This window comes from Amaranthus tricolor, chromosome 17 (assembly GCF_026212465.1).
Source record: "Amaranthus tricolor cultivar Red isolate AtriRed21 chromosome 17, ASM2621246v1, whole genome shotgun sequence".
Lineage (NCBI taxonomy): Eukaryota > Viridiplantae > Streptophyta > Magnoliopsida > Caryophyllales > Amaranthaceae > Amaranthus > Amaranthus tricolor.
Genome location: NC_080063.1, coordinates 19,163,794 through 19,181,491, shown reverse-complemented (window position 1 = coordinate 19,181,491; position 17,698 = coordinate 19,163,794). Strand labels below are relative to the sequence as shown.

The 17,698-nt window shown below is 31.3% G+C and overlaps 3 protein-coding genes across 5 annotated transcripts; 1 reads left to right on the top strand and 2 right to left on the bottom strand.

Moving 5' to 3' along the window:
- Nucleotides 1-29: 29 nt before the first annotated feature.
- On the bottom strand, nucleotides 30-3,710 carry LOC130804085 (protein EMBRYO DEFECTIVE 514-like). 2 transcript variants are annotated; one of them, XM_057668412.1, is made up of 3 exons: nucleotides 3,235-3,710; nucleotides 1,305-1,368; nucleotides 275-919 (listed from the first exon to the last, which is right to left on the bottom strand). In XM_057668412.1, the coding sequence occupies exons 1-3, from the start codon at nucleotides 3,547-3,549 to the stop codon at nucleotides 846-848; spliced, it is 453 nt and encodes a 150-aa protein (XP_057524395.1). In that variant the 5' UTR covers nucleotides 3,550-3,710; the 3' UTR covers nucleotides 275-845. The 2 variants fall into 2 exon arrangements, with proteins under 2 accessions (XP_057524394.1, XP_057524395.1); XM_057668411.1 differs by lacking the exons at nucleotides 275-919; nucleotides 1,305-1,368 and adding an exon at nucleotides 30-266.
- Nucleotides 3,711-5,205: 1,495 nt separating this feature from the next.
- On the top strand, nucleotides 5,206-7,775 carry LOC130804014 (40S ribosomal protein S7-like). The gene is made up of 6 exons (XM_057668302.1): nucleotides 5,206-5,334; nucleotides 6,183-6,263; nucleotides 6,362-6,435; nucleotides 6,526-6,649; nucleotides 7,141-7,323; nucleotides 7,416-7,775. Exons 2-6 carry the CDS (start codon nucleotides 6,189-6,191, stop codon nucleotides 7,536-7,538), a joined length of 579 nt encoding a protein of 192 aa, XP_057524285.1. The 5' UTR covers nucleotides 5,206-5,334; nucleotides 6,183-6,188; the 3' UTR covers nucleotides 7,539-7,775.
- A 1,342-nt stretch (nucleotides 7,776-9,117) lies between these two features.
- LOC130804013 (mannose-6-phosphate isomerase 1-like) lies at nucleotides 9,118-13,634 on the bottom strand. 2 transcript variants are annotated; one of them, XM_057668300.1, is made up of 5 exons: nucleotides 12,564-13,634; nucleotides 12,100-12,267; nucleotides 10,931-11,143; nucleotides 9,966-10,229; nucleotides 9,118-9,654 (listed from the first exon to the last, which is right to left on the bottom strand). In XM_057668300.1, the coding sequence occupies exons 1-5, from the start codon at nucleotides 13,020-13,022 to the stop codon at nucleotides 9,334-9,336; spliced, it is 1,425 nt and encodes a 474-aa protein (XP_057524283.1). In that variant the 5' UTR covers nucleotides 13,023-13,634; the 3' UTR covers nucleotides 9,118-9,333. The 2 variants fall into 2 exon arrangements, with proteins under 2 accessions (XP_057524283.1, XP_057524284.1); XM_057668301.1 differs by having other exon boundaries at nucleotides 9,966-10,223; nucleotides 12,564-13,628.
- Between the last annotated feature and the right edge of the window lie 4,064 nt (nucleotides 13,635-17,698).

The following is a 17,698-nucleotide window of genomic DNA, read 5'->3' as shown; positions in this document are numbered from 1 at the left end:
CTGTGGGCCCCCGGGCTGGGGCGATGTGACTAACCAGTCCGTTCCAGCGGACTGCGAGCGCCTGCTGCCCCGTGGCGGCTCATTATCAACGAGATTATGTCCCGCACTCTCAGATGCGCCTGAAGAACTAGGGCCGGCTGCAAATCTCCCATTGGACCCCCGGACAACAGTCCAGTCCACTGGGCGAACAACAGCGCCTTCATTCTCCTCTTGCTTCTTTTGTGATTCCGCAACCTCTTGGAACATCTCCATGAAGTTCTTGCAATCTGAAGCGATGCAATTTACGGAATCAGAAAACAAGAAAAAAGCACATGTTGTACCAAAAGAAGATACTTGGCATATAGGCATCGAACAAGTCATTCAATAAATCATGATCAAAACAATAAAAATCTCCAGCAATCACCATTTTCACGTCGTCGAAAAATGGCATACAAACAATCGCAGAATACTACCAATAATTATGAACCCATAAATGTTAGTTCTCCTACCATTCAATCCATGCATTTGCATAGTTTGTACTTCCCCAAGTTTCAAAACCCACCTTTCATAACAAGTATTCACCCTTTAGTCTACATATACTCGAAACTTTTGTAATTATAAACAATGCTAACGTCTTCATCACAACAATATATTATTAGCTACATGAACCAAAACAAACAAGTGCAAGATAACGTCACTCACAAAGATTATACCTTATTCTCCCTAACTAATAGTACCATACACCCCAATAAAATCAATTTTTTGAAATTAATAAACTAATTAAATAAAAAAATGGGAGTTCAGTTATTACAAATATGGAAAACAGAAAGCAAAATCCATGAAATTGTACAGATGATTGTAGAGCTTTACAAGATAGCCTGTGATTTTGGTAAACAAGAGCCATTACAATTGGTAAGACCCCTTAGAAGAGATTGGCCACCTTCAAAGTTCAAACATGTTGTAAGAAGCAACATAAGTCAACCTTAGGACAAAAACTAGGAAATTTATTACATTTATATCATGTAAAATAAAACATCTTAATTACATTCAACATCTCTTAGTGTAATCTTACCCTAAAGCTATAAAATGATTTTCACCAAAGTACGGTTTGGAGGTCGAATATACACAACATTATCCTTGTTAATAATTAAAAAAAAATGTTTTCGATTGCCTTTCGACAGCAAACATCATCTACAGCTACAAATAAATAAAAAGCGCATATAATTTAAGTTCTCATTCAAATATAACAACAATGAAACAAGACAAAACATATGTTAATACACACTCTTTAACTTGTAATAACAAAGCCTATTATGAGCAAATACCTTGAGACAAATTTGTTGTTAGATTAGCCACCATCTTGTGTTTGGATTTCTTCACTGATTCACTCTATACAAAATAGCCCAAATGTGAAGATAAGTATAAAGATATCTCAAGTATTCTACATACATATATGAATGTAGCTTATGCAACATCTTATTATCATATACCATTAAGTGGCTCTTGCCAAAGCGGGGTCAGATGTACGCACTATTTAATATTTTAACATGTAATAACAAAGAGGTTTTCTTTTACTGACAATTAATAGCAAACATTATATACAACTTCACATAAATAAAAGCACGTAGTTTGAGTAGTCATTTTAGTATCGTCCATATATATGTTACGATGGATCAAACCCTAGACAGTTCTTCAAATTTAGAATGGAATACTTCCATACTATATAACTTATAAAAATGGTATTTCAAAGAAGTAAAATCTTAAGGATTATTCATCTTCTTCTTCCAAACTACTGAATTTTACAAAAATTTCTACTAGCAAATTATTACGTATAAGTTAAAAAACTAAATTTTCTAGTGTAAATTAAAATTTTACTTATGACACTAAATTTATTAAGGTAACTTCACATAATAATTTCCTTAAAAATCCAAATATTCCCTCCCCTTTTTCGATTTCTTCCTCTTCCTTAACAAACACCCACACAAAATATCACTACAATAACATTGATAGAATGATTACTTAAACATCCATTAAAAACCACTCAAAAACTGTATTTACAGATTGAAGAAAACCCCCACAAATTGCTCTAAAAGAATAATTGAAAATTGAAAAAAAAAACAAAAGAAAAAAGAATGAAGAGAGGAAAAGATCAACTCAAAGAATTCCAAATTCTCGGTGATGAAACACCGTTAAGTGAGTACCAGTCGATAAAAGTACTAGTATAAAACAATGCCAAAAGAAGTATAGCGTGCGTAAAAAATAATGGGAAAAGGCCAACATGGGTTTACTATTTTACCCTTTTAGTATATCACTATTTTTCTCCCAATTATTTTCCGTTTATCCTTCTGTCTTCTGAAATTAGGGCCAAAATCAAGAATATGAAGGACTTTTGAAGCTGAAATCACACAACCTTTGTAAAGATTCAATCTTGGAGGTAATCTTCTCGTGGGTTTAATCTTTTTAAAGCATATCTTATGGTTTTGACCAATATTTTTTTGGCGTTATGACAACCGCATTACTTTTTCATTACTGCAATGGCGACCATTACCGCATTTTTATACTATGGCAACATTGGAGAGGTGGTGTTTACCTCCGTCAGCTAGACTCGGGACAGGCATGTGTCGCTAAATTATAAAAAAAATACAATTTTTGGTGCAAAGTGTACACTTATGCTATCGCAGTCCTACTGCAAACGTACTTGAGGTAAATTGAAGAGTCCAATGCGTGCGACAAACTACTACCCCTAAATAAGAGGTGGGGGGGAATGGTTTCCTCCCATCCCTTTCTTTCTTTCCCACTTATTCCAATACAGTGTTACTGCCATCAATTACACAATGCACTTAACTATATCTCATATAGCAGAATTCTAAGGGAATGAAAAACCACCTATTGCAACTGAAATACCCTAATCCTAAATTCCTAATAAACAAACACTTCTCCAAACTAGAAAAAAATGAACATGACAAAGATATACCAATTCACTATTGATTTAATTAGGGTTCATCCTAGACAAAAAACACACAAATAACAAATTCAAAAGAAAAAATAAAAAAAGCAATAATATTTGATTGAAACAACCCAGATAACTGTACTTGCAAATCAAAATACCCAATTCAACAAATATAAATCTAACTATAATAAAAAAATTCAAACATAAAAATGATAATTATACTTACAAAAGATATACCCAATTCAACAAACATCCCATTTTAAACGGTTTCAAATATCAATACAAACAATCAAAATTAGTATTACCTTATTGACTTGAACATTTGAAGGCCTGTGATGAAGCAACTTGCAAAAATATTCAAACAATTCAGTACATGATCCGAATGTTTTCGGACCCAAACTAACTGGTTCATCAGTTTTCTTTGGATCCTCTTCCTTCCCTTTCTCTTCTTCACCATTTTCATTGTCTTCTTCAATCTTCTCCATCCTCACTTCTTCAACAGACTTATCATCCTCAACTTTCAGCTTCTTCGAAACGCCATTGTTTTCTTCCTCATTTTCTTCTCTGACTCTTTTAGTAGTTCCATCTTCTGTAACGGGTTCCGGGTTCTCCAGATCCATATCCTCTGTTGTGGTTTGATGTTTAGGGGTTTGTAAGCTAAGTAATTTGAATGACTTCTCTATGTAATTAGGGTTTTTAAAGGAAGTGTTAGAAATTGCGGCTGATTTGTGAAGGGAAGTTATGATTTATGAAGCATGCACGGTTATAGTAGCGATTGTAAAACACTACTCCCACTTTACAAACTTGAATACGGAATAGATTTATTAATAAAGTGTAATTCGAAACACAGAGAAAAAATAAAAAATAAAAAATAATAAAATAAAATAAAATAAGCCTAAACCCAATAGACTTAGCGTGAGACGAGCCGCATACGTGCAATCATTCACATGTCCAATTTATAATTTTAAAATTGTTATTTTAAATAAATATTAAATTAGACATTTTAGATCTTAAAATAGGCATTTTAAATTTTAAATTTGACAAACTAAGTCTTAAATAACCATTAGGATAGACATTTTAAGTCTTGAAATTAATATTTTAAAATTAGAAGTACGTAAGTAAAACATAAAATTAAGGAATGGGATCGGAGTTTTAAGAGTTAGAATTGGCATTTTAATTGGTGGAATGAGTGTTTTAATGGTTAAATCCATAGCTAAAAATTAGATTAAACCTCTAAAGAAGAAAGATTTGGAGTAGAGGATTTAAGTATTGATTTGATTTTTTAAGTATTAATATGTGTGTTTTAAGGCTTGAATTCAGCAAGTATAATATTTTTTGGTCCCACGCGTAAGGCGACCACATACGAGATTTTGTATAGATACTTCCGTGTTTATATTTCACATAAATTATTGATGCGTCTAAAAAATTTAAATTATAATGTTGTAACTGATAAATTATTTAAATAATATAACTTAAAAGAGCAAAAGTGACAAAATATGTAGAAATGTTACCGTAAGTTTTTCTAAATATGTTCATTTAAACATTGAGTTTGTTTGGCAAATCATAATATGTTTCAGTTTAAATTATTAGCTAGTTTAACCAATTTTAAAATATTAGATGATTAGCAAGTTGTTAAGTGAGTCATAAAGCCAAAAGACAATAACAAATATGCTAATAATACTCCTAGTTTTTTATATTGTCTTAAAATTCTTTAATCGGACTTGTTTTTTTACTATTTGACAAAGCAAAAGGCCAAGAGTAGAGTTGTCAAATTGACTCGATTAATATATGAAATAACTCATACATTTAATTTAAAATCAAATTGTCAAGATATTTATTTATGTAATATTCAAGAAATAAAATTAACTCGACCCAAGATAATATATTGAACATTCAAATGAATATACGAGCGTAAAATAACAACCAAATAAAAAGTCATTTACCAATCATCTTTGTTATTTCTTTACTATTTTAAACATAAAATAATCTTTGTTCCCTTTCCCCTCCTTGAAATTGGGCGACCTAAAAGTACACAATTTTTTTATAAAACAATTTTATTATGAGGATAATTTAATTTGGTTGGCTCATATACATTTAGTCTATTAAAATAATCATTTACTATTTTAAAATGATTGATTATAAAAATTGATTAATTTATACAAGTTCGTCTCATGTGAAGACGGTCTCATACAAGACGAGTTAAAAACAAAATACAGGGTGAATCAGTTTACATATGATGGGCCGTCCACCCTACAAAAGCCCAATAAACTAGAACCGTTGATCTAAGTCGGATAAAAAAATTGTCCACTATATTAAAACCCTAATTTCTTCCCATTTCAATCCTCTCTCACATTTTTTTTCAGTTGCCGCCGGATTCATCTGCTAGGGTTTATCTCCCTTACTCTGTATGGCTTCTATTTCATTTTCTTCATCTGTGTTTCTTTTATTTTGTTTTCGTATGAATTTGTCCATGAATTGATTTATGTGTGTTTTTTTGATTAAAAGAATTCAATGTTAAAATATTTCTGGATTGAGTTATAATCCCTTAAATACTGTTTTTCTTGATTTCGTTTACTTTCTTCTCTAGTCGTATGATGAACTTGTTCATGAATTGATTTATCTATATGTTTTTTTGATATTATAAAAAACAAAACAGTTGTCTGTGTCCTGGAGTGTACACTGAAGCTGTTTTATAGTAATGTACTATTGTATACGTTTAAACAATTCGATTTTTCATAGGTTCTGTACTGGATTTGTTGGCGATATTTGTTTTGCAAAATTAATTCTTCATTTCAATGTTTTGTTGAACAAATGACAATTAAAAATGAATTTTTTCCTGCTAGTTTTTTTTTTTTTTTTTGATTTCTGATATATGTATTTCACACAGATTTCTGTATTGCATATTAAATACCTTGTTGTTATTGTAGATATTTCAATCAAGTATGCCCTCTTGGTTATTTGTACTCTTGAATAGCTGGTTCAGGCACGCCATCATCCAAAAATTTTCACTTGTTTTAGAAAAGTGATCTCTAGTAATAGCATCAAGTATTCTCTTACCATTGATATTACCTACCGTAGACTTATATGATTGGCATTAGGATATTTTTTGGTGCAGTTATGCCACAACCTGGTGTTGTGCCTGGCATCGACGTTAATATGCGATAGATTATTTATAAAATTGATCTTAAAATGCCATTTAAGACGACTTGTTTTATCTTTGAGCTGATTTACATCTTATTATCTTTTGTATTAGGATAAGATGTTTACTGCTCTGAGGAAAATACAAAAAGAGAAGGGTGTTGGCCCAACTGACTTTGAGGAGACTGTTGCCCAGGTATACTGGCACTTGATATTTATAGTTTTGCCCTAATTATGTAATTGGCTGAGAGCCTACGTAGAGTAGCCCTTAATCAAGCTTTTGTTTCTTTTTAGGCATTTTTTGACCTGGAAAACACCAACAAAGATCTTCAAAGTGAGTTGAAGGATCTGTTCATCACCTCTGCTGTGTAAGGGTGCCATTACTCTTGCATTCAGGATTTGTCTTAGTATACATATGCGTTGAGTTATGATTATGTTACTTCTCTATCAATATGCAGACAAGTTGACATCTCCAGCAACCGCAAAGCTGTCATCATTCATGTTCCATACAGGCTGAGAAAATCTTTCCGTAAAATTCACATCCGGTTGGTGAGGGAACTAGAGAAGAAGTTCAGTGGCAAGGTAATTTGGTTTTACCTTGTGTTTTGTCTGGTACCACCGACATCCATTATTTTAGCTTAGGATGTGTTTTATGCGATATATTTGATACAATAAGAAACATAATTTAACTGTCGATGGAACTGACTGTCAATACAATATCAGATGTAAACATTTATAAGATTATTTAGTTTAAGAACATCAATTGCAAAAAATTGTGGCTAGTATTAATTGTTGATCACTATTCTTAGACTCTTCCTGCCTGTTTTTTTATTGCCCATTCCACAATCCTCATTAGACCACAAGTGTGGAATTCTCTTTTTCTGTATCCATTTTTGCTTAATAGGTTTTTATTTGTTACCTATCTTAGACATTTATTTTATGTAACATTAACGATGATACCCAATTTCTTGCTTTTTCCAACCTTCGCTGTATATTTGATGCTACTCTTTTATTGATTGAATCAACAGATATCGTATTTGTATGAGTTATGATTGTATTGTCAACCTTGGCAGGATGTTGTTGTCATTGCCTCTAGAAGGATCGTGAGACCACCCAAGAAGGGTTCTGCGGTCAAGAGGCCCAGATCCCGTACTCTCACCTCTGTGCACGAGAACATTCTCGAAGACCTTGTCCAACCTGCCGAGATTGTTGGTAAACGCTGCCGATACCGCCTTGATGGCAGTAAGATAATGAAGGTAAGCTCAATCTTAATTTATAACCTCGTAGATTTTGGGAGAGCCTACTCGGTTGAGTTATTGAAGCATTTTGTCTTTGTGGTTCTTTTTAGGTTTTCTTGGACCCAAAAACCAAGAACGACACTGAGTACAAGCTCGAGACATTTTCTGGTGTCTACAGAAAGCTTTGTGGGAAAGATGTAGTGTTTGAATACCCTATGACAGAGTCGGCTTAAGTTAGCATATGGGATGTCACCAGAATTTTGGGTTTCCCTATTCAGAAATCTTGTTTATTTTCCGACTTAGTACCCTATCATTAAGTTTTGCTCTGGAATTGTTAAGTAGGATAAAGAAAGTACATTGATGAGGATTTCTTTTGTTGCCTAAGATTTCATGTTTCATGTTTTGGATGGTGCTTGTGGAACCTTTGGCCCGTTTTTACGAGTAAAAGTCTTCTAATATTTACTTGATTACTTTATGCTACATTTTCTTAATCACGTTCTTACACATACATGAATGTTTGTTATATATGTGTTATGATGTTTTGTGCCTCTCTTATTTGAGTGGGCAAAAGCAATATCTAAGTTCATCCCAAAATTCCAGCAATTGTATTGCAGCTTTGTTGGTTCTGGTTCATGCAGTTTGCTGCTCTATTCTCATACACCTCTGCCCTACTGTCTGTTTTAGTGGTTCAGGTTAGATTTTTCTGTTTTGATTTTTAGCACTTAATGAAAAGCTTCTTTGTGCACGAAATGGTCACAAAATTTGCCGGAATACACCGTGCAAAAGTATGTTAAGCCTTAACATCCCTTGATTATGCCAAGAGACTTAACAAATAACTAGGCGTATTTTTGACGCTATATTTTGAATCGTATATCAACTCATATTGAACTAGTAAAAGTTGGCATGATAAAACAAAGCCCCATCATTCAGCAAGTGGACAAAATTACTCTCTCGTCTTGTTTTCATTCAAGTGTACCAATATAACAGTTAAAATTTGCACGTGTTTGTGCTGACACAAGTTGAGCCAATGCAAGGATCCGCAATGTTCATAAACTTAATCGGGTTACTGTAAAAAATTAGGTCTTATCTTAGTTGAAGTATATATTATATTTTTATGCTAAAAATTAAAGTCTTATCTCATTTAAAGTACATATTAGATATTAACTTTCCGAAGCAAGATTTTGAAATTGATGTCACTATGGCAAGAGAAACACAAACGTGATGCAATATGACCTATTTGCTAGTTGCTAGCTAGCTTGAACCACTAGTTTATTTGAGTAAGCTTCACTTGAAACAAATTTTGTCTCACTAGAGTTTCTATATTCCATTCTTAAAACTCTCAAATTAAAAATTAAATGTAAAACAATGTGAAAAGTATTTTTTTTAGAAAAATATAGACAATAAAGCAAAGAGTTTTATTGACAGGGTTTACGGATATTAATGGTTGGAGAGTTGACATTGTTGAAAGCACTATGTTTTGGGTCTTAAAATTGGTTAATAAAGCCCTTAACAAGTTCAAATCCTTTGCAAATCGATAAATTCTTATATCATATTGTTAAACCAAAACATTTTAATTTCGACTATTTTAACAAATCTACAAAAGGCAAGGATCAAGATTTCTAAATTTTGCACATTTTAGTCTTGATAGAGCTCATTAAAATCATATTATCCTATTAAATTGTATAATATGATATGATGCCAAGCAACTTCCTTGGACAAACGCAATCAACATGAGAAATTTTAAAATATAATTTAGTGAATTTAAAGCAACAAACATATTAACAAGACATAAAAGAAAACACAAAGGACGGATATGTGAAAATTTTCTTTTGCTAATTCTTTTACTATACTCTTTTGTGATAGCATGTGTACAACATAAGCTTTTTTTATTTCTTTTTGGCTAAAATTAACAGATATATAAAGTTACATCAAATCTCAAAATAGTGAAATTAATGATGCAAAGAGATAGCCAAAAGAATTATCTGAAAAATAAGCTATGCAGCAGATATGGCATGTATGGCAGAGATTTCACAAGAATTTGCTGTTCACTCCAGCTCGATACAGTTGCAACCGTTTACCAGTCGATGCTATGCTCAATTTTGTGTTAGCCGGTGCAAACAACACATCGCCTACCCTTATATTCTCCATCGAGAAGGGCGTAGTACTTATTGTTCCCGTCCCTTCTGTGACCAAAAATAACGATGGTCCAGCCATTGCCGGAAACTTGGTCGAAGTTCCTTCAGGAAGATCACAATGATCTACCTCAAACTCTTCAAATGGAGGCCGGTACCTTGTTGTGCGTCCTTCGGTGCCCTCGACATTAAAGCCCCTAAGAATATTAGGACGACCCTGAAATTAATATCAACTACGTCAGATAAGAGTGCTGTAAATAAGGCGTGAGGCACGACATTGAATATAGCCTACAACATTTGCAATACTTCCATCATGTCCCCACTATTTCTCGCAATAACGTAACTAAATCAAAGTGTTGCAAAATCAGAGAGACGGAGGGAATACTTGTTTAATCACATACAAGTACTTCCCGAAGAACGACTGGAGAACAATTCGCTACAAAACAAATTCGAACTCCTAAATTCTGGCTTCTATCTATATACAAAACAATAAAAATGAAAAAAAAAACGGGGAAGTAGTCCATTTACCGGTTTGTAGGTGAGCATTTCACACAAAGTTTTCACATCCCTTTGCTTCGGAGTTAGACCAGCCCGAACAACATTATCTGAAGTTGCCATACACTCGATGCAATCACCGGATACATAGGCATGAAGTTCGTTGGCCCCCAACCACAAGGCCTCACCAGGGTTAAGAGTTACAAAGTTCATTAGAAAAGCAGCCAGTACGCCCACATCACCGGGATATTGTTCTTCAAGCCGCAGGACAAGCTTCTCTTCTGATGTTAACTGGTACTAAAAACAAATGTTATGGAGTTGATAACATCCTTTCCAACGCACATTCACGACTATGATTTTAAGGACCCATGCATATGCATGAAAGAACAAAGTTGTAGGGAAGAGAAACGGAAATAGCTACTCTTGTGAGAGACCGTTTCTTAAAGAGATGACCTCAAAACAAAAAGCCCACATTCTTATTTTCTCTTTGGTTTGTATTAATTGGGCTATTTAACCCATATATCTAATGTGTCTCTCGGAGAAACCTTCTCTCACAACAATTTGTGAAACGGAAAAGGACACACTGATTGTTGATTGAAGGAATAGCTTAAAGTTTAAGTTACACGAATAGAAGGAGAAGACTCATTCAATGACCAGATATATCTAAATGCATCCTTGCTACAGTCGCACCATTTAGCATGAGTCAAATTTCGAAGACTAGAGAATCTCATAATGTAGTGATTCCTTCTTAGGATTTGAAACCAATCAAGCACCAACCATCTAATTATTTAAGGCCGACATCATACCAGACAGCACAAGGAAACCAAAAACTTGAATGATGCAGACAAGTAAAACTAGTCAAGTCACAAATGAAATTTGGAAAAGCACCATCTCGACATTGCCATACCATTTTATTGCAAAAATTCACCCACGAATTTTCATCGCAAACTAAAAACATATTAGTAAATCCAAAACAAAACTTGTACGAATAAACTTACATCTTCCTTCTTCCTTAAGCGACTAATCAACTGAGACAGAACCTCAGCGACGACATTCTCACTTGCTGACATGATGTGGGTAAAGAGTTGTTTCAATGCAGCTTTAACTACACCCTCGCCGTCTTCTAAAGTGACATTTAAAACTTGATCTACTACAGGAGCACCAACTAACTGAGAGATTTCCGGAACGCCTTTAAGAATCTTTTGAAGATCCTAAAGTTGAAACGAAACAAAGCATTAACAAGAACGTTGAGGTTTTATGAGCCACTCAATATTTGAACTATAGACATTTCATTTCTAAGGAAGAGACACATAACCGGTGTAACATGATTCGCAAGCTAATTCACTTTTTGAATTCACAATTTAAATTTACCCAAGAATAGCCCAAAACCGATCATAATTCGGTTTTTTCAATTAGCGATTCGCGAGGACATTAGCAAATCATGTGACACTGCACATAACCACCACCAAATAAGAGCATACAGATAAAGACACAAATGTAACCATTATGATCAGACAAATTTAGCATGTAGTAGCAAAGAGGATGTTATTCTCCGGTCTCCATATAACGCATCACAAATTCTATGCTCTACCAAGAACAAAAGGCGACCATCACATGGTGAAAAACAAAGCCGTATAGCATTGCATTATGTTGTATAATGTGAGACGAGCTCATACAAGAAGCCCATTAGGAAAAAAACAAAAAAAACAATGAAATCTGATATCACACTTGTAAAGGAACCAATTTTATTTTTTAGAGTTTGGGTTGACTCAATTGAGGGTGAGACGGCCTCAATAAAGAATAAGCGTTGAAAAACAAAACAATTTTGTATTTATGAGTTGTTAAGATTTTAAATCCATGTTTTGGATCATTTCAAGAGGGGAATATTCGAAGTTATCATAACCGCATAACACCTGTTACCACATCACCATGTTCGTTACCGCAATCATTAACACATTATTGCGCTATGGTCCCTCACAAAAGATCATGTCAAAGTAACCAACAACTCCGGTTAGAAATGAACTTCTTACTCATTCAAGTTACAATGGACCATCAAAGCATAAAAGAATCATCAAAAGCTTCAAACCAAATACCCAAAATAACTAAAAACCATCAAATTATAAGCATTCATCAATTAAAAAAAGGAAAGCATAGCTTCTCCTTTTACCTCTATTCCAACAAAACCACAAAGGATCTCAAATTTTGTAATAGCAAGAGCCATTTCTGGCTTATGATTGTCATCTTTGTAAACCCTAGGATCCTTTTTGTGCAATTCCTTTGCTAACTCTTTACATGGATGAGCTTGTATAGACAATGTTTTTGCAACCGACAACACCTAAAATGATCAAAATCTTCCTATTAGGCACAAATCAATCTATAATTGTCCCAAGATTCATTACTAATTCCAATAAATCACAATTACATAAAACATATAATGATAATACACAAAATAAAATTTTGAATTGGTCTAAATTAACTCAAAAACTACATGTAAATTTACTAGTGTAATGAACATTGAATTTTAGTTAAACAAACAAATGGGGAATACAAAAGTATACATTAAATTCAGTAAGATCAAAACATTTGAAGAACAAAAACTAATTAAAATGGCCAAATTTTAGAAAATTTTACCTTGAACAAAAAGGGTAGATCATAACCCCATTTCTCTACAACTTTATTACCAAGCACATTAGGGTTCTTTGCAATCCAAGCCTTAAGAGTATCACCTTCAGAATCTCCACATTTTGCATTACCCAAAATGTTCCTTTTCTTGACCACATAAGATGAACCAGATTCATGGGTTCCCATCCAAAATTCGGCATAAGGTTTGTTGGGATCCAATTTATTACTCACAGAATTTGCACTATACAATCTATAAACCTCAGAATCACTCCCAATTTTACCCCAATCATAGTTTTTTACTGAACATCTAAGTCTTTGAAGATTATGATCGTCCCAAAAAAGTTCATTTCCTGCCATTACATCCTTACTTTTCTTCTTCAAAATTGAAATCAAACAAATAAAAACAAAAATGAAAGAAATTGGCAATAAAGTTAAGTAAGAAACATCATCACCAAAATCGGCTGACATTGCCAAAAACAACTAAATTTATAGGGGAGATAAGAAACCTCTCCACCTTCCAAAATCCAAAATCCCCAAATCTTGAAAAGTTTGAATCTTGATGAAAAAATGGAAAATTGATTGATACCCACAAATGTAGATGGACTAAAGAAGCGAAATTGAGTTGAAAAATAAGGAAATTTGATTGAATTGTTAAGGAGGGAAATAAATGTGAAATGGGTATATTCCAAAAAATAGAATATGTGTGTCAATGTTATAAAGACTCAACCTTTATATAGGAAAAATAAATGGGAAAAAATAGAAGCAAATAAGATTGAGATCTAGAGAATGAATTTTTTGTGTTATCTTATGAGAAAGAAAGAGAGAAGTGGATTGAAAGGTACAATTACAAATTAACACTAATTTAATTAATTTTTTGTGGGTTTTAGATGGAAATATTGGTGTAAGTTTATAGAAGTATAGGTTGATTTTTGAGGAATAGATGAGGAAGAAGATGGTATAAAAAGGTGTAGGTAAGCAAGAATACAAGATGGTATATTTATGGTAAAGAAGTTTTGTTTATACTTTCTACTTTATCCATGATTTTGGGAAATTGTTATCTGACTAATCTCCATAATCCACAGTTTGGACCAGTTTGGTAATTGGAATAGATATAGCTCATTCTTAAGGGTTAATATTAATTTTCTACAATTTTAAGTTATTTAATAGTTATAAATATTAAGGGTTAAAATGTTAAAAAGAAAAAATAAAATAAAATTAGTAGTTTGAATAGGAGGGAGTTGTAATTAGATCTCTTAGCTTTTGATTGTTCAACTAATTGACTAAAATTCGACCGATTGAGACTTGATTTTGTAAATTGTGAGTTTTGCATTATTATTTTAGAGTTGTAATCTATAATTATTTTGTTAATTTTTTATTTCGGTCTAATATTAATTATTATGAATTGAAAATTTTAACAAGAGAGAGAATATAAATCTTGATCATATTCAAATATTCAAATTATCTTTTGCTCATGAAAGTTCAAATTATCTAATTGAATGTGTATTATTAAATACTTCCTCCGTTTACTTTTTGTATAGTTTTTCAAAGAAAATTTTAAACCTCAATATCTCTAAAAACACATAATAAAAATTATAAAAAATACATAATAAAAAAGCATACATTAAGACAAATCTAACGAGATCTCACATGGATATATTTTTTCTTCTAAATATGTCTTAAAAATATTAATCAAATTAATTATCCTTAAGATGGAATATTTCAAATGGTATGAACATTAGAGAACGGAGAGTATAATATATTAAGTTTATAGACGAAAATAAGAGGGAAAATATATGTAATTCCAATTCAAATATATACCCGCTCATATTCAAATTATCCAATATAACAAGTTGCAACAAATTAATATTCATATTATGGAAAATATATTTTCATTGTAGGAAACAAATAATCATCCAATAATGTGCATTATGGAAAATATATTTGCATTATGGAAAACAAATAATCCTCCAATAATGTGGATTATTAATGTTGTGATCAGAGCTATGCATGTATGTAGAATATCATATCCAAAATATTCAATTTTATGTAATTAATTTGAATCTTTAAAAATATCACAAATTTATGTAATTAAATTATTAAAAACACACTTTACCCATTTTTATGTAAAAATTAAAGAATATTAATTTTTTGTAAGTGATGAGAATCAAATTGAATTTTAGTGAAACAGATTAAAAGTAGACATTTATACGTGAATATATATATATATATATATATATATATATATATATATATATATATATATATATATATATATATATATTTATATACATTTATACGTGGATATATAATGACCAAAATTTTCAAAGATGAACTCTAAACAATCAAAATAAATTAGAAGACAATAACAAATATCATTCATAAGAATTAAGATATAGGAGTACTAGGGATTGGTAAAGTTAATTAAGTAATAAATAATAAATATAATATAATAAAGTAAGTATAGATATTTCAATTTAATTAACAAGATAAAAACAACACGAAAGAGGTGAAGATATATTCAACAAATTGAAGATAAGGATAAACTAAAATAACTAGATATAGAAGACTTTGTCAATTTGCTATTAGCCTATTGTGTGCCATATTTTAGATATACTTTATCAACATGCATATACTCAAACCGCCTTCTTTTTTTAAAAAAAAATATTTATAATTTTTTAAAAAAATTAAATAACTCTCATATGTATTGGTTAATTTTTATTTTATTTTATTAGAGAAATGAAAAGTATTTTATTTCTATAATGAAGTATCAAATAATATATAACAGGTTCACATTTATTTAAAAAGCAATAATTATGTATTTGCCATATAGTCCCAAATATATATAATGTATAGAATAGTGTCCAAATTTGAGTGAAAAAATTAAAAGAATTGAAGTTCAAATTGTAAATTTTAGTTAGATTAATCGGTTAAAAAATTTAAACTTTTGAACTTTTAATCGTAAAAAGTGCTTATAATACGATTCTTAAAGGTTTAACAATGTAACTCTTGACGTTTTTTGTTTTAATGAAGAACGAAAATACATTTGAGGTTACATTTTTACTTCGAAACCCTTTTATATATATGCATTAATTATATTAACTAAAATTAAATAAGTTGTAAATTCATCATTAAATCATTTCAATAGATATAATGAATATATTTTACATGTTTGTTTTTAACCTATCATTTAATGTCAATAATTTATTTATAAATAATATAAATGATCATTTTATTTGTAGAGAATTAAAGATTCTTCTAAATTAATTCCATGAAATAAAAATATTTAGGATTGGTCAAAACATTTAAAAGGGTAGACTTTGAACAAACTTTAGTCTATTTGACTAATTTGTTTATAATATGTTTGAATAATTTCTAAATTTGTATAGTCTTACTATTCAAACAAACCCTAATCCACGGTTTTAAAATTGTCTTGTGCATAAATATGTAGGCAGATATGCATTTGCTGAATTGATGGTATATAATATTAGCACTTTTTTATGGGTTAGGAAAGAAGCAACTTTGCTACAACTTAGGTAGTTTAGCAATCATAAAAATAAAAAATATATGAAAGATTTAACCCTTTTAAATTTGGCAATTAATCAATTCCCATAAGCCTTTTGTGTGTATGAAGAAATTGAACAATGCAATTCAAGAAACATTGCATGTGTGGCAAGCTACAATTCAAAAAGATTAATATTCTATGTATTTTAAGTTTTTCTTGTTCAATTCAATTTTACAAAGATGTTTTAGGTAGCATTGTTAGTAATTTTGATAATTTAATTTAGTGTTTATGGTGAGAATCAATCGCTTATTAAAAAGTGAAAGTCGTTGTTAAAGGAAAAACTTGCAAACATCAGGTTGGCCAACCCACAGTCTGTTTTGCATACTACGTAGTATTAGTTATGTATTTTGTCATTGCCATGATTGTAATGCCCCGAATTTTCTCTATGGCATAATTTCCATTTTATTTCCCCTTTCTAGTTACTTTTCTTTAAGTCTAGTCTTTAATTTAAAATAATTTATTATGATATTATTTGTGATTTATTATAACTATCTCTTTTATGCTTTATAAGGTGACTTAAAATGTGCGTAAGTTATTATTATTATTACTATTATTATTATTATTATTATTATTATTATTGTTGTTGTTGTTGTTGTTGTTATTGTTGTTGCTGTTGCTGTTGTTGTTGTTGTTGTTGTTGTTGTTGTTGTTGTTGTTGTTGTTGTTGTTGTTGAGTTAATATATTATTTTAATTAAATTTATGTACTACTATTATATGTCCTAGGTTATTTATTTTGGACCAACTTGTGGTAACAAGTTTTAAATTAGGAGGACTAAATATTTTTTTTTAGTACATTATTATCATGATAGACGTGTAAAATTAGTGTTTAAGTAGGTTAATTGATTCTAAAACATGCTTAATTAATTGGTACATTCTAGAATGGAATGAATTAGGGCTGGCAAAAGCTGACCCGACCTGCTAACCTGATCTGAAACCGACCCGAAATTAGCGGGTTTGGGTTTAGATTTTTGACCCAATTAATTAAATGGGTCAACCCGACCTAATCTGTTTATTAAATGGGTTAGGTTCATGTTGAATATTTAAACCCGAAAAAAATCTGTTTAACCCATTTATTAAATGGGTCAATCAGGTCAGGTCGACCCATATTAACCCATTTAATAACCCATTGAAATTTTCAGATTTTCTTAAATAAAGACTAAAGAGTAACTCATTGACTGAAATTGAAAATCAAAGCGGCAAAGAGACCAAAGACCAAAGATTAAATAAAGCGAAAAAAAACCCTAATTGCTAAACATTTCCCATTTTCCCGATTTCCGCCTCCATTCGTCACTTCCTCTTCTCCTTCCTCTTCTCCTTCCTCTTCTCTCTTTTGTGCGATTCAGACCTTCTCCTTCATCTTCTCTGCGGCACCAAGGTAAGTATTATTAACACATAAAAGTCCGATTTTTCTTTTTTTTTTTTATCGATTTTATTGTTTTTAGATTTGGATTGTGTTCGATTTTTTTGTGTTTGATTTTGATGTTCATTGCTGGAATTGATTTTCTCTCTTTAATTCTTGGTTCGTTTTCGTGTTCGTGTTTGCTGGAACTGATGTTCATTTTTTTTTTTTCATTTTTCTGT

Bases quoted from the DNA above. Each gene is read 5' to 3' on its own strand.
- LOC130804013 (XM_057668300.1), bottom strand. From the start codon at position 13,022: ATGTCAGCCGATTTTGGTGATGATGTTTCTTACTTAACTTTATTGCCA. The intron at 12,268-12,563 runs GTAAAATTTTCT...TGATCATTTTAG, and splicing joins ATCTACCCTTTTTGTTCAAG to GTGTTGTCGGTTGCAAAAAC. The intron at 11,144-12,099 runs GTAAAAGGAGAA...TTTCAACTTTAG, and splicing joins GTGGTTTTGTTGGAATAGAG to GATCTTCAAAAGATTCTTAA.
- LOC130804014 (XM_057668302.1), top strand. From the start codon at position 6,189: ATGTTTACTGCTCTGAGGAAAATACAAAAAGAGAAGGGTGTTGGCCCA. The intron at 6,264-6,361 runs GTATACTGGCAC...GTTTCTTTTTAG, and splicing joins TTGAGGAGACTGTTGCCCAG to GCATTTTTTGACCTGGAAAA. The intron at 6,436-6,525 runs GTAAGGGTGCCA...ATCAATATGCAG, and splicing joins CTGTTCATCACCTCTGCTGT to ACAAGTTGACATCTCCAGCA.
- LOC130804085 (XM_057668411.1), bottom strand. From the start codon at position 3,549: ATGGATCTGGAGAACCCGGAACCCGTTACAGAAGATGGAACTACTAAA. The intron at 267-3,234 runs GTAATACTAATT...GCATCGCTTCAG, and splicing joins CAAATGTTCAAGTCAATAAG to ATTGCAAGAACTTCATGGAG.